The sequence below is a fragment of the Oncorhynchus mykiss genome, chromosome 17 (assembly GCF_057628025.1).
Source record: "Oncorhynchus mykiss isolate SJ-2025 chromosome 17, ASM5762802v1, whole genome shotgun sequence".
In the NCBI taxonomy this organism is placed as follows: domain Eukaryota; kingdom Metazoa; phylum Chordata; class Actinopteri; order Salmoniformes; family Salmonidae; genus Oncorhynchus; species Oncorhynchus mykiss.
In genome coordinates this window covers 10,672,104-10,697,274 of record NC_143038.1, presented here as the reverse complement: position 1 = coordinate 10,697,274, position 25,171 = coordinate 10,672,104, and the positions used below count along the sequence as shown (strand labels likewise).

At 42.2% G+C, this 25,171-nt stretch overlaps 1 protein-coding gene across 12 annotated transcripts in view; it reads left to right on the top strand.

The window, feature by feature from the left end:
• The first annotated feature begins 5,723 nt into the window (after positions 1 to 5,723).
• LOC110493661 (regulatory-associated protein of mTOR) overlaps positions 5,724 to 25,171 on the top strand; it is a 181,473-nt gene continuing 162,025 nt past the window's right edge. For 9 of the 12 annotated variants that reach the window (XM_036949655.2, XM_090204773.1, XM_036949653.2 and 6 more), the window contains exons 1-3: positions 5,724 to 6,226; positions 7,645 to 7,819; positions 22,282 to 22,384. In XM_036949655.2, coding sequence (XP_036805550.1) covers positions 7,652 to 7,819; positions 22,282 to 22,384 — 271 coding nt within the window. In that variant the 5' untranslated portion in view covers positions 5,724 to 6,226; positions 7,645 to 7,651. The remainder of the gene's footprint in view (positions 6,227 to 7,644; positions 7,820 to 22,281; positions 22,385 to 25,171) is intronic. The other 3 variants (XM_090204777.1, XM_090204771.1, XM_090204770.1) reach the window with 1 other exon arrangement.

Genomic DNA, 25,171 nt, shown 5'->3' with positions numbered 1-25,171 from the left:
TGAGCAGCAGCTGTTTCTCTGCGGTAAATGGGTCCTCATGTTCACAGGGTGGGTATCGTCGGGGACCTTCTGTGAATGAGTGTGAACACGTGGCTCGCTGTCCTCCTGTCCAGTGGGAATTAAACCTGAGAATAGGCTGCCTGCTCGTCCACTGGCTTCAAATGTGTGTATTTGGGAGTGTGTGTGCACGTACCTAAAAATAGCCCTTTGGCTCAGCAATGGTGACATCACACCATTATAACCTGAGTTACCAAAATCCCCTCTAGGACCTTCTCCTCCTTTTGTCAAATGACAAATGACTTCACAACCATTGAAGTGCTCTTAAATTCAAGGTCAGCCTGCCCTCCTTTCTCCCCTCCTCTCCTCCTCTTTGTCTCACTCCCACCAGCTCTTTCAAATCCTCTGTTCGCCATTCATAATCAAATCCTTTCCATCGAAAGGCTTGAGTAACCTAGTGATGATAAGTGAAAGGTAATCTATGGGGCGTGTGTTTCACACCGATTCATCTGACACACACACACACACGTTTGTCTTACTATCCTTGTGGGGACCAAACAATTGATTCCCATTCAAAATCCTATTTTCCCTAACCTTAACCCCAACCTTAACCCCAAATGCCTAACCCCTGACCCTAAGTGTAACCCTAACCCCCTAAGCCTAATATTTATTGTTTTACTATCCTTGTGAGGACTTTACACACACACACACACACACAATGGAGCATTCTCCTGGTCCTACACTCCCATTGATTGGTAGAACATCTCATATTAACACATTGATCAGGCGTAAACGGGGACTGCGTCTGGGAGTGTGATCTGTGATAGCTGCGTTGTTGATCATGAATTAATGGACACCTGTCTAAGCGGTTATTGATGAATGTTTCTGTTGAGGCCATTACAGATGATGGTGGAATTACATTCATGTTAGGGCGATCAGCATATCTCTCAAAGCTAACTATTGGTATTGGTCTTTCTTTGGTTATAAAAAATATCAGGTTTCTGTGCTGTCATTTATATCAGGGTCTCACAGCAGCCACTCTGATGGTCTTTATCACTTCAAACGTTGTGAGAATGTTAACAATACCTTTTGAGTCCTACCTCTCTCTAACCTTATTTAACCTCCCACCTCAATGGAGAGAGAGAGATAAAGAGGGAGAGAAAGGGGAGAGAGAAAGAGAGATCTCAGTGTAATTCACTTCAGAAAGAGATGCTTTGTTGTCTCTTTTGAGGACAAACTCTGATGAAGACCCCGTATAAACACAGCAACCATTATAGTTTGAAGTTTTGAGATGGAAACTTTGCATTTGATTTAAGGCGATATCAACCTTTAATGTGAGTTATGAGCCCGAAGCTGGCGCGAGACTGTCAGGGAAAATGGTCGCAATTGGAGAAAATACTGATGACGATGATATCAATGCTGAAGAATGCAAAGCATTAATCATGACTCCTCTGTTTTTAGTGATGGTCTGTGAGCTTGGCAGACGAACGGCACCAACATGCATAATTAAAACTGGACCCAGAAGCTGGTGTTTCGTCCTCCCAAACAAAGTTTAATGTGCAACCTTTCTTTAATTTCTTAGCTTCTTTAAAGGAGGTGAAATTAGATGCTGCATGACTTGTAATGGTGGCTTTAGCTGTATTGTGATTTAAGACACCAATGGTTCGTAGATGCATAAAATAAATCATGCTGAGTCAGCAAACCATGATTTGAACTCTGATCCCCATAATGTCGCCCATACAGTATGCACCTTTATGTGACTGAGAAGAACTGGGTGGGGCGAGTTAATGCCTCATTACGGCTCTTCCGTCTCCAGTTTCCCGTCTGAGAGGACACACTATTATCGTCCACTTAGAGGATCACATGATTATTATATACAAGCTTCCTGGCAAAACAAACCTCTCTACATCCGATTGGAAACCTCTCCGATCCATCTCTCTATATCTCTCTGACATTCTCTGCTCTCTCTCTTCTTGCATGGTTCCTTGGCTCTGTCGTCTTGCCAGGGTTGTTGTAATCAGTCCTCAGGGAGGTGACACGTTGGCTTTTCTTCACCCTTGTCTGATTTGGCTCTGGGAACAGCTCCAGTTTCCAGATTGAGCCCCGTTGATCACCTTGTCACCATGCTCCCAATCTGGGAGGAGAACTCTGTGTTTGTCTGTGAGTGAGTGAGTGAGTGAGTGAGTGAGTGAGTGAGAAAGAGTAATCTTCCCCTCCCCACTATCCCAGGGTCTCAACCTCCATCACACTCTTAAGAGATTGGATTGGTTTCTCATTCACAATGGACACTGAGACAGGAGGGATAGATTCAGCCTGATACAGTTATGAGTTTCTTACACATCTCTAGATTGCTGTACCATAGTGTTGCTGCTGGCTAACTCAAATAGCCAGCATATTGATTGCTGCACTGGCCAATGCAGTGAGAGGGAGAAAATCCTGCTGTCCATCTGCCATGCTGTTTTCATGTTTTCTGATGAGCTGATTTGACCGCCTTGTGGTGATGCATATATATGATCTGAGCTGTATTGTGGTGTGCTCATCACCAAGAAGATGAGAGAGTGATATTTTTGTCTGATTTAACAGGGACGTGACTGAGACATTGGAAGAGCCTCTACTTCCCATCTACCATAGCTCATCTCCACTGCATCCCCTATGTCCTGTCTACTATGAACCAACCAAGAAAATGGATGGAGGGGCCTCCCGGGTGGCGCAGTGGTTAAGGGCGCTGTACTGCAGCACCAGCTGTGCCATCAGAGTCCCTGGGTTTGCGCCCAGGCTCTGTCGTAACCGGCCGCGACCGGGAGGTCCGTGGGGCGACGCACAATTGGCCTAGCGTCGTCCGGGTTAGGGAGGGTTTGGTCGGTAGGGATGTCCTTGTCTTGTCGCGCACCAGCGACTCCTGTGGCGGGCCGGGCGCAGTGCACGCTAACCAAGGTTGCCGGGTGCATGGTGTAGCCTCCGACACATTGGTGCGGCTGGCTTCCGGGTTGGATGCACACTGTGTTAAGAAGCAGTGCGGCTGGTTGGGTTGTGTATCGGAGGACGCATGACATTCAACCTTCGTCTCTCCCTAGCCCGTATGGGAGAAACGAAGCGATGAGACAAGATAGTAGCTACTACAACAATTGGATACCACGAAATTGGGGAGAAAAAGGGGTAAAAAGAAAAAAAATGGATGGAAACAGGAAGGGTTTTCTTGTCCCTTAAGAAAGAATGATTTTCATTTTCCGTTGCAATACGACACAGTAGTAAAGCACATTTCTGTGTCTTGGGTGACTGGAGTCTTTCACAATTTGTAGTGGAGCGGGTTGAGAGTTTCAAGTTCCTTGGTGTCCACATCACACAAAGACAGTTGTGAAGAGGGCACGACAACACCGTTTCCCCTCAGGAGACTGAAAAGATATGGCATGGGTCCCGAGATCCTCAAAACCTTCTAAAGCTGCACCACTGAGAGCATCCTGACCGGATGCATCAGCACCTGGTATAGCAACTGCTCGGCATGTGACAGTAAGATGCTACAGAGGGTAGTGTGTATGGCCCAGTACATCACTGGGGCCAAGCTTCCTGTCATCCAGGACCTATATACTAGGCGGTGTCAGAGGAAAGCCCCAAAAATTGTGAAAGACTCCAATCACCCAAGTCATAGACTCTTCCCTCTGCTACTACACGGCAAGCGGTACCGGAGCGCCAAGTCTAGGACCAAAAGGCTCCTTAACAGCTTCTACCCCCAAGCCATAAGCCTGTTGAACAATTAATCAATTGGCCATCCGGACCCCCCCATTTGCTACTCGCTGTTAATTATCTATGCACAGTCACTTTACCCCTACCTACATGTACAAATGACCTCTATTAACCTGTACCCCAGCACATTGATTCGGTACCGTTACCCCCTGTATATAGCCTCGTTATTGTTATTTTATTGTGTTAATTTGTATTATTTTTTTATTTAGTTTATTTGGTAAATATTTTCTTTACTTTTTCTTGAACTGCATGGTTGGTTTTCAAGGGCTTTTGAGTAAGCACTTTACGGTAAGGTTGTATTCGGCACATGTGACAAAGTTTGACTTGATTTGAACTATTTGAATGTCCTTGAGTGGCCCATCCATAGCCTGGACTTGAACTCGATCAAACATCTCTGGAGCGACCTGAAAATAGCTGTGCAGCGATGCTCCCCATCCAATCTGACAGAGCTTGAGCTGATCTGCAGAGAAGAATGGGAGAAACTCCCCAAAAACAGGTTTGCCAAGCTTGTAGCGTCATACCGAAAAAGACTTGAGGCTGTAAACGCTGCCAAAGGTGCTTCAACAAAGTACTGAGTAAAGGGTCTGAATACGTATGCAAATGTGATATTTCAGTTTATTTTATTTGCAAACATTTCTAAAACCTTTTTTTGCTTTGTCATTTATGGGGTATTGTGTGTATACCGATGAAGAAAAAAAACGATTTAATCCATTTTAGAATAAGGCTGTAACGTAACAAAATGTGGGAGAAGTCAAGGGCTCTGAATACTTTCCGAATGCATTGTATCTCCACACGGCTTCTCTTTGGAGTAATTTGTTGCCTTAATCACCTCCTCTACATGATGGATGAACTTTTTCAATCTCTTAGTAGAGAGTAAACAGAAAGTGGGTTTCATTTTTGTCACAGGGACAGATGGATGTGTTTTTTCTCTCTCCAGTGTTTCTTCTAAAACCTTAAACCCCCCCCACTGAGTGAGGAATGAGCACAAAAGGCAGACAGCAGTGGATACTAGGAAAAATAGAGGCAGCTGCTTTCTGTGTGAATTCACTTGTTCAGTGGAAACAGGCAGTGAGAATTGCAAGGTGCAATTCAGCAAACATTCCTGCGGCCGAGTAACCCTGAGGTAAAAATCTGGTCAGAAGGAATGTAACAACAGACAACCAAAAATATGCTGGAAATGTCTTTGAGCACCACCCTGCCTCCCCTCCCCCATTACTTTTCTCTGGCTAAAGAATTGCATGTGCTTCTTTTCTAGAGAAAATCTAATTAGGTAGGAAAGGGCAACCTTTGAATGTTATAAGTTAAAGAAGTACATTTTAAATTTTTGAAGAGGCAATCTGCAGTTGCTTCATCCATTTTTGGAATTAATTATATGTACCCACTGATTCTTTGGTGAATATAACTTATATACATGCCTCATTAGCTTAGTTCAACTGTCTTACCCGATTAGGATCCAAAATATAAGTTAGTTTTACTCCAATGTTTGTAAACAAAGTAAATGTTAACAAACACTATATAGCCTCAAAATATGGTTAAAACTATAATTCTGATATCATGGATGGTCAGTCCTGTCTATGAATTTGAGAATAATTACATTTCTCCAGCTCCATCTTTTAGCTTTTTACCGAATTAGGGGCAGGAGGGTGCTTTGTTATTGCCCATTTAAGGTATTTTATGTTTGTTTGGATTATAATACAGTATATTGAAAGATTTCACTTTAAAACACGATGTCTATAATTGCACAGTGACCTTGGGATAAGGCACTACTTGCACTATCATGGTAGGCCTATGTAGTCCCAAATATTATTACAGTGGGACAAGCTTAATAAAAAGTAAGATTTCAACAACATCAATCTTTCAAAATGTACAGGATTCAATAATAAACGTATATTTTTGGATCGCATTGAGACATCACAAATTAACTTTATGGAATATTTAGGACTTGATTTGACTATTTAACTTTTATTTTGATGAAAGGGACATTCACTGACCATGATGACGTTTTTAATGACATCTTCAGTCCAGCCCTGGGTGCTACAGTGCATTGTGGGTCTTTCCCAAGATGGCGGCGCCCTTGCAGAAGTGCTGAAGAAGTGTCTCTGGAGAAATAGTTGGAATTGTTGGTTAATTTCACCGCAACTAGCTTACAACGTCGACGCGCGTTTGTGTCAGAAGACCACACGACTAGCGTCATTGACAGCTCGAGCCTGACAGCGCGTGGCGTGGTTGTGGCAGAGTGTCCGTGTGAAGATGGGCCTCGTCTCGAGCCCCTTCCCATAGCAAAGAGCAGCCGTGGGGAGAGAAACCGCAGATTTCCCTGCAAACACATACCGGTCGAACTTGGACCTGTCGGGTTCGACATCGTTTACAAATTGTGGACGCTACCGTACAATTTTCTTTCAAGAATTATCTGTTCGACCGCGTCTATAATAGTCAGGAGACGGAGAGGTATCCCACCCCGTATCGAAAAGGATTCTACCGTGCCAAGGTCTGTACGCTGCTCGCCACCCTGTGAAAAATGCAATTTCTGCACATTTGCTTCACTTGCCAGCCATTATTTTCGAAAACGTCTATCTAACTATTGTACCTAGCAATTCCACAAGTAACATGAAGCATGCACAGTTTTACAAGTATGAAGTACAAACCTGTGAAAACGATACTAGCTAGTTGTCGGCTAAGGGTCTGCTAGTTAGCCACAAGCTAACCTGTCAAACTCGACCCCAGGTCTGCTAGTTAGCCACAAGCTAACCTGTCAAACTCGACCCCGAACTCTAGAACAGCCACGCGCGAGCATGGGTCAACCTCTGCAGGTTGATAACGTTCTATCGATTTCCAATTCTGTTATGTATAATTCTGCAATATGTACTATCCCCTTAAAAAAATAACATGTCCATGTAAGTTACCGTTAGCCTATCTATTCTGCGTATTCTCTACCATTTGACGGTTAAGTTAATTTCAAAAGGAATTCACTGGTGAGACGTCATTGTCAGACTTAAACCTTTTTACACAGCTAATGTTAACCGTGTCAAATGCAAATACAGTAGCTACTAGTTATGTACTTATTAGAACGAGAATATGCTCACTACCGCACATCATGACAAACGAGTCTTGCGTGGTTGTACTTTGTTTTGAAGCTAAAGCTGTTGAGTTCATATCCCACTCACCAGGGCCACCTGTGGTGTATGGGGTTTAGGGATGTGAGGCATATGTATAATCTTGAGAAACTGTACTTACCAGAAGTTAAATGTCTCGCTATCAAATTAACGTCTGAATCCAACTCTAGCCTGAACAGCACCATATTCATGTTGAGTTAGACAGCAGGAAGCTATTAGACCATGCAGTTCGAGGGAGACTTCCTTGCACGAAATGTACTGCTGTCTACACAGCCGGAATATGGTGCGGTTCAGACAAGTTGGATTCAGACGTTTATTTGATAGCTAGGGTCACATTTCACTATATGTCTTGTAAGTAGAGCTAGAGATTATACAAATGCCTTTGTTGACAGGAAATGCTTTTTTTTGGTGTGGGCAGCTATATTGTGGTAGGGTTATTTAACGTTGCCACCCACCAGAACGATTAACAACTCAGGGAGTCCAACCAAAACAGACTTCTGATGTTGAGTTCCAAAGCTAGGTGGTGGTAGTTTTTATCCCAGAGCTGCTCCTCATCTGACCGGTATTGTCAGCTGGTCTATGGCTAACCCAACGCTGCCCAAACTTTCCTAGTCATTAGGAAGCAGAACTTAAAATGGTTGAATAGTTTGGGTCAAGAGTAGATTGCATCTGATGGATGCATGTTAAATATTTATCATATTCCTCAATGTTACACAAAAACATACTGTATATCCTATGATTGAATGAAGAAACCTTTTTTTTATCACTGACCTCCTCTCCATCTCTCCCTCAGGGCCCTGATGAAAATGGACTCGGAACTGCTGCACTCGCCGGCCGTGTGTCTGGCTGAGGAGGAGGAGGCGGACACGAGTGACTGGAACCTGCCGCTGGCCTTCATGAAGAAACGCCACTCAGAGAAGATCGAGGGCTCCAAGGCCCTGGCCCAGAGCTGGAGGATGAAGGACCGGGTAAGAGACGTCCTTATGGTCCCGTTGCACCATGTCCTAAGTCTCTACACTGTTCTGCTGAACTAGGGCTTTTTAATGGTGAACGGATAAAGTCCTTACCGAGTTGTTCATATTGTGCAGTTGCTCTTGGTTCTCATTTAAGGTTAGTCTTGTTCAATCTTTGAAAGTAGCTCATGACTGATGAACTGAAACCAGGGAGACTTTTTAATTGGAGACCACTGTGTTGGTTTAATATCCAGAAACTATGGTTAGGTTCCACAGCTGTGCAGATCTTAAAATCTCCTGTTTTAAACAGCTGCTTTTCCAGATTATTTTAAGTTCTCATTAAACAATGTTAACTTCATTATCACTTTTGACTGGAGTATATCTACTTGATCATTTCATTTGACTTGCATACTTCCATCAAAGAAAGGTTGCCTTTGAACTAGCATATCATTTTTTTTAATCCAGTTTGCTTTATTTTGTATTTAATACTTATTTTTTTAAATTAAAACATACAATCTACCTGCGGTGAAGCCACTCAAGATTTACATTACATTGTCATCTAACCGTCTCCCATCCAGAGTGACCCACAGGAGCAATCAGGGTCAAGCACGTCGACATATCTCCCAACAAGTCAAAACGGGGACAACAACAGAAAACAACAATGCGAAAATAAAAGACATCGAGGACACAAAATCTAAACAGCAAGGCCAACTGAACAGCAAGGCCACACATTTCAGTACATGTGTGGCACTATTTGTGTGTGCTTGTTGAATCCGAGTGCGTGTATTTACAGTACCGGTCAAAAGTTTGGACACCTACTCATTCGAGGGTTTTTCTTTATTTTTACTATTTTCTACATAGTGAAGACCAACTATGAAAAAACAAATGGAATCATGCAGTAACAAAAAATGTCTTGAAGGAGTTCCCGCAAATGCTGAGCACTTGTTAGCTGCTTTTCCTTCACTCTGCAGTCCAACTCATCCCAAACCATCTCAATTGGATTGAGGTTGGGTGATTGTGGAGGTTAGGTCATCTGATGCAACACTCCATCACTCTGCTTCTTGGTCAAATAGCCCTTACACAGCCTGGAGGTGTGTTGGGTCATTGTCCTGTTGAAAACAAATGATGGTCCCACTAAGCCCAAATCAGATGGGATGGTGTATCGCTGCAGAATGCTGTGATAGCCATGCTGGTTAAGTGTGCCTTGAATTCTAAATAAATCACTGACAGTGTCACCAGCAGGATATTTCCACCGGTCTAATGTTCATTGGTCATGTTTCTAGGCCCAAGCGAGTCTCTTCTTCTTATTGGTGTCCTTTCAGTAGTGGTTTCTTTGCAGCAATTAGACCATGAAGGCCTGATTCACATAGTCTCCTCTGAACAGTTGATGTTGACATGTCTGTTACTTGAACTCTGGAGCATTTATTTGGGCTGCGTTTTCTGAGGCCGGTAACTGTAATGGACTTATCCTCTGCAGCAAAGGTAGCTCTGTGTCTTCCTTTCCTGTGGCGGTCCTCATGAGAGCCAGTTTCATCATAGCGCTTGATGGTTTTTGCGACTTCACTTGAAGAAACTTTCAAAGTTCTTGAAATGTACCGTATTGACTGAGCATGTCTTAAAATAAGCTTAAAGTGAGCTATAATATGGACTTGGTCTTTTACCAAATAGTGCCTCTTCTGTATACCACCCCTACCTTATCACATCACAGCTGATTGTCTCATGCATTAAGAAGGACATTTCATAAATCAACTTTTAACAAGGCACCCCTGTTAATTGAAATGCATGCCAGGAGGCTACCTCATGAACCTGGTTGAGAGAATGACAAGTGTGCAAAGCTGTCATCAAGGCAAAGGGGGGCTATTTTAAGAATCTCAAATGTAAAATATATTTTGAGTTGTTTAACACTTTATTGGTTACTACATGATTCCATATGTTTTATTTCATAGTTTTGATGTCTTCACTATTATTATACAATGTAGAAAATATTAAGAATAAAGAAAAACCCTTAAATGGGTAGGTGTGTCCAAACTTTTGACTGGTACTGTACATGCAAGCACCTGTGCGTCCTCTGCCTCAGCCTCAGGCAAACAGTCAATGGATGTAACAGCGTTGCCTGTCGGTGTCATTCAAACTGCCTTTTTTGTGTGTTTATTTTGACTTTATTAGGTAGCGAGGACCAGCCGACAAGAGCATACAGCTCGCAGTGGTGGGTGGTATAAGGTGCTTTAGTAACAAAACAGATGGCACTGTGATAAACTGCATCCAGTTTGCTGAGTAGAGTATTGGAAGCTATTTTGTAGATGACATCGCCAAAGTCGAGGATCGGTAGGATAGTCAGTTTTACTAGGGTAAGTTTGGCGGCGTGAGTGAAGGAGGCTTTGTTGCGGAATAGAAAGCCGACTCTAGATTTGATTTTAGATTGGAGATGTTTATCAGTCTGGAAGGAGAGTTTACAGTCTAGCCAGACACCTAGGTACTTATAGATGTCCACATATTCTAGGTCGGAACCATCCAGGGTGGTGATGCTATCAAGAGTATATTAGTAATTGACTGACCAGGTCTATCCAGATCTCCCAACAACGCTATTTCTAGGGCAAATTTTAGATGAATGTTATGTTTTTTCAGCCATTCCTGAACCTGAGACTCGAAACAGGCTACATAAGAGCAATACCAGAACAAATGGTCTATTGATTTTGTATCCTCACAAAAAATCTACAGAGCTGCGATGATTGTATGCCCTTAATATTCAACATTTTGTTGGTGTGCAAGAATTCTGTACAATAGTTTTAGCTGATATAGACAGTCATTTTTATATATCAACTCATACATCCTGTGCAATGGAATCGGTATATCAAACATTTCTTACAATCTGTATGGCAGGAACATCTTGATATAACATTACCGTCATCACAGTCTACTGCTTTAGGAGAGACAATTCGTTCTGCAGCGAGACTTCCACATTCAACCTTGTTAAGGTTAGCTTTCGTCTATATTGTTCCCCATTTGCAGAAATTCATTATAACTTTGCTTCAGGCCAACCCTAGGCACTTTGACAGTGGAATTTTAATGCTTTTCTCTAGTAAATGGTGACAGTGGGATTTCTGTTTCTATTACACCTGCCAGGGCTTATATGAAAGGTGCTGTTAGACCCCTGCAGCACTAGCTACTCGATTGTTTCATAGAGTCTGTTATGGAGAGCTATGACGGCAATAATGCCGTACGCTTCGCCGGGTGACTTAGTATCCCTATTGGCAAGACAATCACCCAAATGACATTAACACACTTCTGCTAATATGACATAGAAATTAAGCTCCTACACTGTGCTTCAGGTTCTGAATTATATTGTAACGATAAACATTTAATTCATATATTCATTCCAAAACAGGAGAGATTATTTGGGGTAAGACAAAGGGACATTCTTTCTCTAACACTGATAGAAAATATGCCAAAATAATTTAGGCTAGTTGATGGTCTACAAAGAATACATTGTTTTGCATCAATTCATTTAATTACGGTACCCGTTTTGATTGTGTATGGCAGGGTTCCTCAACTGCCGGCCTCCCCCATGGGCGATTTACATTTTTTTTATTTGAATTTTTGCAAAACATTTTTATTAAATTTTTTATTGTTGGACATAATACTGTAATAAAAACAACAATCTGTAACAAACTATTCCCACACATAATATAACTATGTGATTGTATGCAAATGTAAGCAAGGTTTGATATTGTTTTATTCAAATATCTTTGGGCTTACGGTCAATATGCAGTCTACAAATAATTTGTAATTATGTTCCGGCCCCCTGACCATCCGCTCAAGAAATAAATCTGCTTAATGTTCCCTGGTCTACTGTTATTTACTACAGGGTGATTTTAAGTGCACTCCTGTATTATTGGCACCCTATGTAAATATGTACAAAAAATGCTGTGGACAAAATGTCATTGTTTATCTGCTTGATCTGACACTCAAAATATCATATCAGTCTAACCTTTTTGAGTTAATTATTCAAATAAATCGTCAGCAAGAAATAATGATTTTATTTAAAAACATGCATCTCACAATTATTGGCACTCCTGCGTTTAGTACTTTGTGCACCCTCCCTTTTCCAAGATAACAGTTCGGAGTCGTCTCCTATAATGTTTGAGGTGAGAGAACACATAGGAAGGGATTTGAGACCATTCCTCCATTAAGAAACTCTCCAGATCCTTCAGAGTCCTTGGTTCCTCGCTTGTGGACTCTCCTCTTCAGCTCACCCCATGGGTTTTCAATTTGTTTTACGTCAGAAGACTGGGATGGCCATTGCAAAAGCTTGATTCAAAAGTCAGTGAACCATTTTATTTGTGGATTTGTAGGTATGCTTTGGATCATTGTTCTGCTGGAAGATCCAACCAGCCACTCAGTTTGACGCAAAATCTCCTGGTACTTTGAGTCCATGATGCCAGGTATCCTAACAAGGTTCCCAGGGCCTTTGGAAGTAAAACAGCGCCACAACATCACAGCTCCACCACCATACTTCACAGTGGGGATTAGGTTATTTTCTGCACAGCTATTTTATGCCAAACCCAGCTCTGGTGTTTGTTGCCAAAAAAGCTCTATTTTAGTCTCATCAGACCATAGAACATAGTTCCAACCAAACCTGGTTCCAATGACATTTAGCAAACTCCAGGGGCTTACGTTTGTGTTTGGTGACAGCAGAGGCTTTCTTCTGGCAACCCTTCCAAATAACTTGTTGGCATGGAGGTGGTGTTTTAGTTGTAGATTTGGAGACTTGCTGTAACCAACTTCTGCAATTCTCCATCTGTGGTCCTTGGGCAAAAACAATTCCACTTGAGCCATCCTTCTCACTGTGCATGGGGGCAAAATACACTTGCGTCTTCTTCCAGGCAGGTTCATCACAGCTCCAGTTGTTAAACATTTCTTAATTATTGCCCTCATAGTGGTGATGAGTATTTTCACACGTGTAGCTATCTTTTTATAGCCTTTGCCTGATTTGTGACGGTCAACAACCTTTTTGTTTAATTTAATTCGTGTTTTCTTTGGCCTTTCTGATGTTGATGGATGACTAAGGGAGTTTAGCCTGTCACCTCATATGTATACCCCAGTGAAACAGGAAGTCATGGATGAACACGAGTTCCCAAAGATTCACATTTAACTTTAAAAAGTAATATCTTAATCGGATATACATCAACTTTGTTCATAAGAATTTCCAGGGGTTATAATAACTGACCCATGTTTTAAAATAAAATGATTTACTGATTTACTATTTTTCTTTGAACAATTTTAACTCAAAGGTTAGATTCATATGATATTTTGAGTGTAAGATCAAGCTGATAAACAGCAATTACATTTCAGTCATTTTTGTTCATATTTACATAGGGTGCCAATCATGGACCTGGTAACACCAAGGTCATGGGTCGGGGTGGCAGGTAGCCTAGTGGTCAGTAACCGAGAGGTTGCTAGATCGAATCCCTGAGCTGACAAGGTAAAAATCTGTCGTTCTCCCCCTGAACAAGGCAGTTAACTCACTGTACCTAGGCCGTCATTGTAAATAAGAATTTGTTCTTAACTGACTTGCCTAGTTAAATAAATAATTCAGGAGAGCACTGTAGATTGATTGACAGTGATGGATGATAATGTTAGGTGTGGTACTAGGGTCCCCATTGGTTGTGTATTTTAAGCGTTAAAGCTGTTGAGAGGAGTGTGTTGTGAAGGGGCTATCGAGTGGCCCGTAAATTATGTGCTGCATCGTGGGAAATCAGCAGGATCCTGGCCAGCTAGCTACTACACTACAGTCACTGATGGGCTATCTCAGGATGAGAGGTGGCAGGCTGCCCAATTACAAGGCCCATTGGTCAAGGTGGAGTCCGGTCCCTGTGGAGATGTCTGTAATTGAGTTGTGACCATGTCGATGTGTGGAGCGCTCATGAAGCAAAGCGGCGTGTGTGTATGTATACCTGCAAGTGTGTGCATTGGAATCATTCACGATAGGCCTGCAGAAACTCTATCATGGTCGGCCTAGTTGCTGCTCCGAATCCCACAAACTCTGCCTCCCTGTTGGGTTTGTCTATGGCTGCTTCTGTTTGCAATATGGCTGTGTTTGTAATATGGCTGTGTTTGTGGTATTGGGCTTTATGGGAGAGCTATGTTATTTATGGTACCCAAAATAGTCATGGGTTTGCCTCTGTCCTATATATGTCAATGCCATGGATAGAGGTTGGGCTAGAGTCTTCTGAAAGGATACATTGTAACACTGAATGACATTCAGGCGCTGTGACATGGAGCAGTGCGAGACAAACCAACCCTAACCCCAAAGTACACAGTTAGTAGACCTGACTCATTGAAGAGAACCCCAACGGTTCCTTATTAGATGTTTATGGCTCGCTCACCCCCCGGCCTGAACTGGGACTATAGAGTGAGCTGTTAGTGGATGAGCAGTGGCTCACTGGAGCGAGAGAGAGAAGCTAGATAGAGTAAACCAGGTCGGATAGCACCCTGTGCAGGACAGCCAGACTTGAATCTACTATACCAGAGAGAGCTAGACTCTTGTTCATATCCGTGTCCAATACATAAACACACAATAGCAGATCCATTTGAGGAGCTATGCCATGTCCAGGGCTTGACCCTGATGTGACGCTCTAGATCAGGGTTTCCCAAACTCGGTCCTGGGGCCCCATCTGGGTGAACATTTTTGCCTTAGCAATACACAGCTAATTTTAAATAACCAACTCCTCAGCAAGATTTGATCATTTGAATCAGCTGTGTGGTGCTAGGGCAAACACCTAGTGGGGCCCACAGGACCAAGTTTAGGAAACCCTTCTCTAGATGTGGCCCCTGGAGTTAAACATCAGTATGGCTTGTGTAAGAGTAGTATCGGAAACCCAGAGCTAAGAGCAACAGCACTGTCTAGGATTAATGGCAGATTGTCATAACTTCTGAAAAATAAATATATATCTTGATGTTTCTCTTCAGACTGACTCTCCCAACAAATCACAAGGCAGACATGCCAGAACGTTGTAATTCAAAACCATAGTTTGCAGGCGAAACCTTTTGTGGTGGTTGACGCAAACTAGCCACTTGCGAAATGCACTCATTAAAAATAACCTCTGATCTCCATTTTACTCAATACTATTTTGTGTCCTGGTGATGTTTAACACTGTCAACAAGTGGATAAAGTGATATAGGAAAGCAGAATGTCCCAACTCTGCCCTTTCCTCTATGCCAAACTGATGTATAAGTACAGACGTGTTAGCAGAACATTGATAGGCCTACGTTGTGGGAGGCAACACGTCTGTTTAGAAAGACTAGTTAGTACAAGAGGTCCGACCTAGACCCACCAGCGAGATGCACTTCATCTCTTCTGTTTTTTATCCTGATAGTCCAGGGATTGCTGTGGATAAAAGCAGAACATTTGATACATTCCTCAGATATGAAAACCTAGAAGGGATGCCCATTTCAAATGTTTCCAGGAAGTAAGTTGAGATTTGCCATGCCCCCCCCCCCAGAAAGAGCTAACCCTACTCAGCTGCATGGCCTGACCTCCATGGTATGTTTAGGACAGAATATCAATCGTCGTCTGTGTTTATGATATCACTGTGCTGTGGTTAAGCGGGTAAGCTGCATTCTTTTCCAAGCTCTTTCTCCATGACACCGTTCAAAAGAGATGTTCCACCAATGACATGTGATGGTGAGGGCTGATGTCTCTGTGTATCAGATGATCCCTGACCCATGTGCCCACACAGCTGTTGATTCAGCACGCGAGACCGCACCCCTGTCCTGTCTCACTTCCTCGTTAGAGGGACGTGGAGGCCGCACGCATGGACACACACACGTGACACGAGATGGAGAGAGAGGAATATAATTAGCCCATCTTACAATACCATAAATCAATACTAAATTGACAACCACACCATTGTAGCAGGAGTGAAATGAGGCAGGTGTGCTATTTAGAATGCTTTGCGGTCTTAATCAGTAATCCATCATGAATTAATTAAATGCACACAGGAAATTAACTAGGCCAATTAGACATGCGACCATTGACCTCTAAAAAGGATGTCTGGGTTCTGTCAAAATCAGAGCTAGTCATTTGAAATCCATGCAGATGAGCGCTTCAATGAACCAACCACCTCTGCTTACTCTAAAGTACTGGCTTTCCAACAATGATTTCCACACCCTCAAAAGCACGCTGCAATATCAAGCCCACTAATTGCATTTCTTAGCTTTCTACTGGGCTGGCTTCCTCCATCTTTGCCATTATTTTCATCCTTTTAAACATATCTCAGTTCACCATGTAAAATTACTATATAATCGCCATGATAACCAGTGTATCTTCTTTAGGAGAGCAGTAAATCCAGACTGGAGAGCAGTCTGATCCAGGTACTGTCGATCGTCTGTGGGCGCGGAGTGTCTGTGGATGCGGGCGCGGAGTGTCTGTGGACGCGGGCGCGGAGTGTGTTGTCTTTTTAAACTGATAATTGGGTTTGGTAACTCCCCCTCATGAATAACCATGCATGGGACTCCTGGGAACTTTGAGCCATTCCCTCCCTCCCTCTGATCCAGTACCTCGGCCCATACGGATCAATGGCCAGTGACTATTCCATTTGCTAGGCCTGCTATAAATTAAGGCTATTTAAACAGAGGGGGCATCGATCTCCCCCGTGCCAGGGCAAGGCCTTGCAGGCTGGACGGCCTTGGAGATTGCAGCATCAGCTTGGGCCACTCACTTTATCGCCAGCTGGACGCACATTAGGGCACAGTCACACTCTGATACACGTACATAATCACAAACCCTTGGAAGCTGTCTTGAAGTTTCTGTGTTTTCCATTTGGCTCTCCAATAGTTAAGTGCCGATGCCATTCACCTGTATGATAGTGAGCATTGTGAACAAGTAAAAAAAAAAGATTGAACCAAAGTCTGCTTCAGCTTTCACCCTACTCCTCCCTTGTTATCTCTCTTTCCCCCCCCTCTGCGCTGCTCCGAACAGGATTTATGGGATTTTTGGAAATCCATGAGGTCCAGGAGACGTGTATTAAAATGTAATTTTGTTTCCTTCAGATTAATGTTAACAATTATGGAGGACCACCCTCTTCAGAAGGAGACCGTTGTTATGGAGGATCAGAGCCTGTCCCCTGGGGGGCAAGACTTAGCCTCTACCTTTTCATTCACTTTGTCCCTCCCTTTTCTCGCGTTGTTCAGTGTTCATCTTCTATATTTTTAAACACAGAAAAGCTTCAAAAGTGTTTTAAAGCATCACACTTTTTTGTACTGAGCTTGCTGCAACACGTACAGATTCTAGTCCCGATTCTCTTCATTTGTGGTTTCTGTGCTGGCTTGTAGCCCTCTGATTCTTAATGAGCTTACCCAAATCCAATAGTCATTTCATTATTTCAGTGGCTAAAAACCGCTGCAAAATAACTGCCTACCAAACCACTAGAATATTAAAGAACCTGTCACAAGCCAAACATGTTTCTCTGCACAAGGCAAGCATCTTGGATTTGTCCCAATTGGCACCCTATTTCATGTATAGTGTACTACTTTTGACCAGGGCCCATAGGGTTGCAGCCCTTATGTCTCCTCCAATTGGAATGTATGATATCAATAGGGGCACAATAGACTTCCTCTGACGCGAGAAATGAATGGGATTCAATCAATGTGAGCCAACATCTGGCTGCTGTCAAACCTAAATGCCACATTAGCCTATTATGAATCCGACAGAGATTCTACCTCCTCATTTGTCTCAATTGTCTTTTTTTATTTCATGCTAATTTCTGTGTTTTATTAGTCGCTCGCATATGTCGTCTTTGGGAAACAAATCATTTCATTAGGGTTGTTTTATTGTGATGGTAATCACCTTAGTTTCCTGTGCCAGGCTGCAGTAATGTTGCTGGTGAATTAGTGTGGTGCTGAACAATGCCAAGTCAGGACAGAACGTCTGGCATGAACGTACCTCACCTCTAAAACTGATCTACAGGTGATTTGTGGGTGGGTGTGTGTGTGTGGATGGGTATTGGTAGACAGTTTTAAAGCCAGGACCTGCTCCGTGTGGGTGCTTTTGTGGGTAGCTATGCCATCTTCAGTTTGACCAAACAACGCAAAGACACCGGAAGAATAATTGCAGTCACAAATGCTCACAGCTGTTTTCAAGTTTATTTCAGTCAGTCAGTCAGTGCACTCGTTCCCAATTGCGGCCCTAACTATTGTGTGTAAAAATAGGAAAGAAGATATTAGAGTTGGAACCACAACGTTGTGGGAAATGAAATGCCATGAGTTTCTTTCCCCCTCTCAGCTTTGCTCACTCCGCAATCTCCTGCACTTGTATGAGATTCATCTGAGACCTACCTGCATCTTTTATTGTCTCCTGTATCTTGACCTCTACTCCTGTCTCTGCTTTGCATGTGTGTGTGTTAGGGCTGTCCCCAACCTAAAAAAAAAATATCTTGTTCGATTCTATGTTGTCATCTTCAGTGTGAAATTATTATTTTGATCGAGTGCTTGCTTCGTTGAGAAAGTACGTGCAGTTGAAATCTGGTCATAGAAATTTCCGGATGATGAAATTACGTATTTTCTTGACGTTGAAATCGGGTACATTTGATTCTGAAAAGTTGAAAAGACGTCATTTTACATTTGTTGAAAGTACATATTTTTGGGGTAATTAATTCTATACCCAAATTTCAACTACATTTAGAATCTATGTGCTTTAGGCATTCTATCACAATAATACATTTGAAATCTATTCAATATAGGAAAGGAAAGAGGCGCCAACTAAAGATTGCAACAGAACATGTATTGTTGCTCCCATCTGTCCCATGCACTTTAAGTTCAAAAACATTTTAAATTGGCAGTGACTTTGAAAGGAGTCCAACCAACTGACCACTTCAACAACATTCTCAGTAATGGTTACAGGAATGTTTTTTTTCTTACTACGACTGTTGTTTATCTATCTTAGGTGAATGCACTGACTGTCAGTCGGTCTGGATCCTCTGCTGAATGACCAAAACGTCCAGGAAATACGTCTTCATCTTTCATTCAGAACCTTAAACCTGCCTTTTAATTTTTTATTCATTTTTTTTAGACGTATTTAAAAAAACAAATCTCACTGGTTGATGTCATTGGGAAATTTGCATGGAAATTCTCCCCGGTCCCTAAATGTCTTCTCGCCGTGAGAGAAGCAGAAATGATAGAACTTTACATATGTTAACTAGATGTATTCTATCATTTCCTGACATTCTGGTGAGCAAGGCTTTATTTAGTATTCTAGAGCATCAAGTAATGACAGAAGAGAAGCTTCATATATGTAATTTTATTCAAGTTGACCAACAAATAACCTTTTTAATGTTTAATTAGACCTTTATTTAACTAGGCAAGTCAGTTAAGAACAAATTCTTATTTTCAATGACGGCCTAGGAACAGTGGGTTAACTGCCTGTTCAGGGGCAGAACGACAGAACCTTGTCAGCTTGGGGATTTGAACTTGCAACCTTCCGGTTACTAGTCCAACACTCTAACCACTAGGCTACCCTACCTAATGTCAGACATTATAAGCAGAAAAAATATCTAAATGAGGCATAATTTATAAATTTTTTGTCCCGCATCCCGTTAAAAAATAAACTGACGTCCTGGGGCAAATTAGGAATGTTATTTTTTATTCATGGATACAGAGATACTCGTGAGTGGAATGTCAAAGCTGCATGTAAACGGCTTATCCTGAAATGATACCTTACCCACTGACGTGAGCTTGCTCATTTTGACTATTACTCAGGCGTTGAGAAAAGATGCACAAGGCTAGTAACACAGGGTTTCAGGCTAGTAATCAGTGCAGGGTTTCAGACTGCCCTCTCTGTTCCCTCTCTCTGTTTGTAACACGGCTAGTAATCAGTGCAGGGTTTCAGACTGCCCTCTCTGTTCTCTCGTTCCCTCTCTCTGTTTGTGTAACAAGGCTAGTAATCAGTGCAGGGTTTCAGACTGCCCTCTCTGTTCTCTCGTTCCCTCTGTTTGTGTAACAAGGCTAGTAATCAGTGCAGGGTTTGACTGACCTCTCTGTTCTCTCGTTCCCTCTCTCTGTTTGTGTATGTCCATGTGTGCCCCAATGGATTAATCTGTGTTCAGGTGCACATGTTTACCTGACCCTGTTTCCTGTCCCCCTAGGCTTCTTCTCGATCAGACCAGTCTACACTACAGTAAACTGCCTTGTAGGAGCAGTAGCTACAGAACTCTGCTAACCACCATAGATCGGGCACATATTGAATTCAATACCCTTCTGTCTGCAATGAGCTTCGGCCTTTCTGTTTGTCAGCTACAGAGTTCCATTAACTTCAGTTATCCAGGCACACATTCAATTAAATTCATTTCAATAGACCTTTCTTGGAAAGTCCTTGGGAGACATATCAATCACCTGTAAATGTGGTCTTTCTTTCTGCTGTATCATTAAGCGATATCTGGGCAAGGTTTATATTCAGAGTTGTGACTTTTTAAAAAATATATATTTTAAAACATCTATTTTTATTACAGAAAGCACATGTACACTGAATTGTGACTTGTATCGGAGTCGTGACAGTCTACAGACTTCAAAGAGAAGTTTAAGTTCTTCCCTCCTTTCCAAGCAGAACTCATTTGGTGTGTTCTCTATAGTCTAGTGCTTGGCATAGTGTTGGACCCAGCCTCAGTCTTGTTGATAGACAACATGGCGCTTCACTCTCCAGGTCAGGTCAGCAGCACTCAGTGGTTCAGAATTGCAAAGTCACGTCAGGCTATGCCAACTATACAGACCTGCCAATGGATCCATCCATGCCAGAGGGCAAGGTCAAAATAGTGTGTATGGCTGTCCAAAAAAACGATCTTACCCCAGGACACCTCAAGTAATGAAAAATACTAATTATCGCAAGAGCACCTTTTCCCAATATTTGAAGGACAAACAAGGGGCTGAAGTTTTGCCGTGTTGGACGTCTGCGGGAGTTTGTGTGTGTACAAATAGAAGGCCAAACCCACCAATGGTGTGCGTGGCCAAAGAGCTCCATTTCCATGTCATCTGACCATGGCACCGCCTGGAATTTGCTAAACGGCATTGGCACTTAGATTGGCACCGGTGCTATGGTCATATGACACGAAAATAAAGGTCTTTGGCCACGCACACCAGCTGTGGGTTTAGCCTTTGAAAGAACAATTCATATGGAGAAATACCTCATCCCTACTGTAAAATATGGTGCTGGATAGGGAGGTAACAATTCAACTATACGAGTTGGACCTGTGAGGGAAAAATTACGTTTTCACCTTATTTGTTGGCTATGTAACAATTATTTACTTAACGAACAGTAAGATATTTCTGTCCTGCTAATGCTGTGTTTTATGGTCTCCACTCTAGCACCCTGCAGCTAGTCTGGGTGTTGAGGACATGGGTTCTACTAGAGATAGCTTGAAGCTGACAATTGATTTGTGTTGGTGATTAAAAGCTAGCATTCTGTAGACAAGATGTGGTGTGCGTGACTCGAGAGAGAGAGAGAGAGCCTGGAAGAGTTAAGAACAATGCCTCATAGTTTCCCAGATGCCAGGAAGATGAGACAAAGTAAAAGACCATCCTGTGTAGATAACCAAGGTGGCTTATGGGAAGGTTAGAAGTGACTGACCAAGCAATCTTGGTGTCAGCTATATAAAAACTGTACATCGTCTGTAAAGGCTAGACTCTCAGCCTAACAGTGGATCAAGACTGCTGGGCTGACGGTATCATTATTGCAATAATTAATTTATATTAATTAAAGATGATTGTTTGAAGAAATGTAGCATGCATCGGCCAGAAAATCGACTCAATCGCCATTTCACTTTATTTTTGGCTCACATTACATTCTTTCTACCTTCCGAAAATACCTCCTATTGGGACAACTGATGCGTCCCCTCCTTTAGTGTGGAACTAAGCTTGTAACTGGGTCATTTTGCATGCCGAACAACCCAAGGCAATGTCAGTAGCCTAGTCAAACTGAGCACCTTGTCCAGCTTCGCCAGGTAGGCGGCCTGTTCCTGATCTTGCACCTTCAGCATTCAAATGCTAAAATGGCTTGTGTGATATTATGCTATTAGTAGAGTGACAACCAATGTCATTTGCTAGGTTGTTATCTATGCGCTTTTGAAAATGATGTTTTACCAGAATAGTCTACTACCAGAGGAAAGTGGGAGAACAAAAAACGTAGGCTACGTTGCCCCTCGATACGCGTTGATTCGTCTTGAAAGGAAAATATGCATATCTGATATTAAATGGAAGGACAACCAAGAGGCTGACATTGTTGTCAGATGCCTGCCTCAGAGCTGTGTAGTGCGTGTATGAGGAGTCAAGTCTGAGTGCCTCTGTGAAATATGAACATCCTTCACCCAAATAATGTAAATAAACAGGGTCTCTTCACTCTGTATATGAGTGCATGGGTTTATCTGAGAAATAATCCCAATAAAGTGTGTGTTCAGAGGCATGTGTATTGACTTCTCTGTCTCCCCCCCCAGATGAAGACAGTGAGTGTGGCCCTGGTGTTGTGTCTCAACGTGGGGGTGGACCCTCCTGACGTGGTCAAGACGTCACCCTGCGCTAGACTGGAGTGCTGGATCGGTAAGAACACACACACACACACCCACACACTTGCATAACCTATTCCATACTCAAAAAACACACACATAATAAAGGCATTATTATCTTAAATATGACATACCTATGGGAAATATTGGCTTTCTTCTAATGTGTCCAACCTTCTCCCCAACCCATGGTACCTTGAAAGTCCTGGGCTCATCCAGTTGATGTTCCGGGCGCTGAAAGAACTGCGTATCCAGTATAACTTGGAGATAACCCCGTCAGTGAGCAGAACGCGACCTCGGTATTCGAAAACATTATATTCGATGCACTTCCAGAAGGACTTATTTGCAGTGTCATTTCCGTCTGTAGATGTAGCCTTCATGCGCCAGGGTATTTTTGGGAAGCACGAAGAGGATAAATACGGTTTCCATTGCTTGTCAGGGACATCACCAGGACTTTGGATAAGTGAGTGCTCCTGGAAAGTTGGTGGACTAGACTTTCCTCCTCCTATTGCAGGCTTACTATCTGTGTATTCATCCACTCTTGCATTTAAGACATGGGTCGTTTTCTCAGACCCACAAATGCAATGATTTGCCGGTACCCTGTTAGTCCCTGGTTTTCAGGGCTGAGCCCCTGGTTATGAATCTCTGGTGACTTCCCTGTTGCTTGTTCTGACCTCTTCCAAGAATAATGAATGCTGAGGGTAGCAAGATCTTTTTAAGAAGAATATTTGTATTAATAGCATATTAATGATTTGCAATTAGATTGCTGGACAATCAAAGCCATCCATCCAACCCATTTATTCATATCTGGTAGTTGATAGATTGGGCCTAGTTATTGTTCATTTACAGCATACATTTGCATTCATTCTCTTAAATCTCTTAAAATAGCCTATATTCTTGTGTACTGTCTGTCTGTCTGGACTGTCTGCCTGTCTTGGTGAGAATCTTAAGTTAATAAAATACTTAAAATAGAGTTCTTAAGTTTGTGCCTATTGTTCCTCGCCGGCCAGGGTAGGGCAGCACTGTTATAGCCTTGTGAATCTCTCAAGCATATTTGTTTTTTATTGGAAATGGGAGAGATCACTACTGATTTCAAAACGAAATGGACTACTATCTCATTCATATTGTCAAGACATGAGGTGAGTATCAAAATAGTTTTAAAAGATGCCCTTGCCTTCAAGTTGAATCTCGGGTAGATCTTTAGTCTGTGTATATATAGTGCGGTAGCAGAGAGAACACTCTATGATGAGGGTGGCTGGAGTCCTTGGCAATTGTTTGGGTGTTCCTCTGAGCCTAATCATAGGCTGTTACGTTGTCTCTAAAATCACAATGTTTTACTTTTTTATATTCATGTGACAGTCATTTTTAATTGAAACGTCCAAATGTCGGTCTTTTACCAAGGTCATTTTGTTTCATGGAATGTTCTAATTTCATTACTGATGAAAGTTCAGTGTGCTATAGCCTAATATTCTGCCCATATGAACACATTGGTTTTAGGCCATATAAAGATCAGCTAGCTATGCATGATTTAATGAAAGCAGCAAACCGACACATTGTTTCACTTTAATAAAATAATCCAGGGGCTCTACTTTGATTTTAGAAGTGGGCCGGGCATCTAAAGTTTCATTCCCGCATTTTTTACACAATCCAATGTGCTGTCTCTTTAGAACAGAAAGTAAGCCAAAATGTCCTCAGTCACCAAGCTAGGTAAGTGATTAATAAGACTGAACTAAATCAAAGGTAATTCAATAATAAATATTGTTTCACCTTTAACCAATAGCCTAACAAATGAGAAACTCGTGACTAAAATATAAAGACATTTGATGTCTTTTATTAAGACATCCACTTGATCAAATTTCAGCCAGCCTGAACCGCCTGCACCCCGACCCCCACCAGTCTAGTCAATAACTCAACTCTCCCAACACAATTTCCTCCCCGTTCAGTCATACCTATATTTTTATTCCCTGTTCAGTCACACCCCACTCAGTTTTAGGATCTTAGTGAAAGATTCAGTGTTGGTTTCGGGTGTGTTAGGCCAAGGACCGAGTGACAACTCACAGGACGGCAACCAGGGATGGCCTAAATAGGTATCTCCCCTGATGTGGGCATGTTTTCAATACAGACTCCTTTAGTCAAACTGTATTCCATATAAGGCACCCAGACCTTGTAAAAGTTATTCAGTGTAGCCTTAGTCTTGTAATAACTCACATCTAGTGATACTTAACTTGACATTGTCGGAGGATAACCAACCTTCCAATTAATGGCAATGCATTTCTTAGCCCCTATAAATGCTTGGTTACACAGTTTCTTAAGTTTAAGTATCAACATTTCCAAGCAAACAAACCGGGGAGGAGGGAGAATCTTTAGACATGCTGAGATAAAAGAACATACTCTCAGAATTCAGCCAACCTTCACAAGACCATACAGTGCATTCAGAGAGTATTCAGACCCCTTGACTTTTTCCACATTTTGTTACATTACAGCCATATTCTAAAATTGATTAAATAAGATGTTTTCCTCATGAATCTACACACAATACCCCATAATCACAAAGCGAAAACAGGTTTTTAGAAATGTTTGCTAGTTTATATATTTGCATAAGTTATGTACTTAAAAAAAAGGTTTCAAACCCTTTGATATGAGACTTCAAATTGAGCTCAGGTGTATCCTGTTTCCATTGATCAGCCTTGGGATGGTTCTACAACTTTATTGGAGTCCACCTGTGGTGAATTCAATTGATTGGGCATGATTTGGAAAGGTCGAAGGAATTTTCGGTTGAGCTCCGAGACATGATTTTTGTCGCTGAACAGATCTGGGGAAGGGT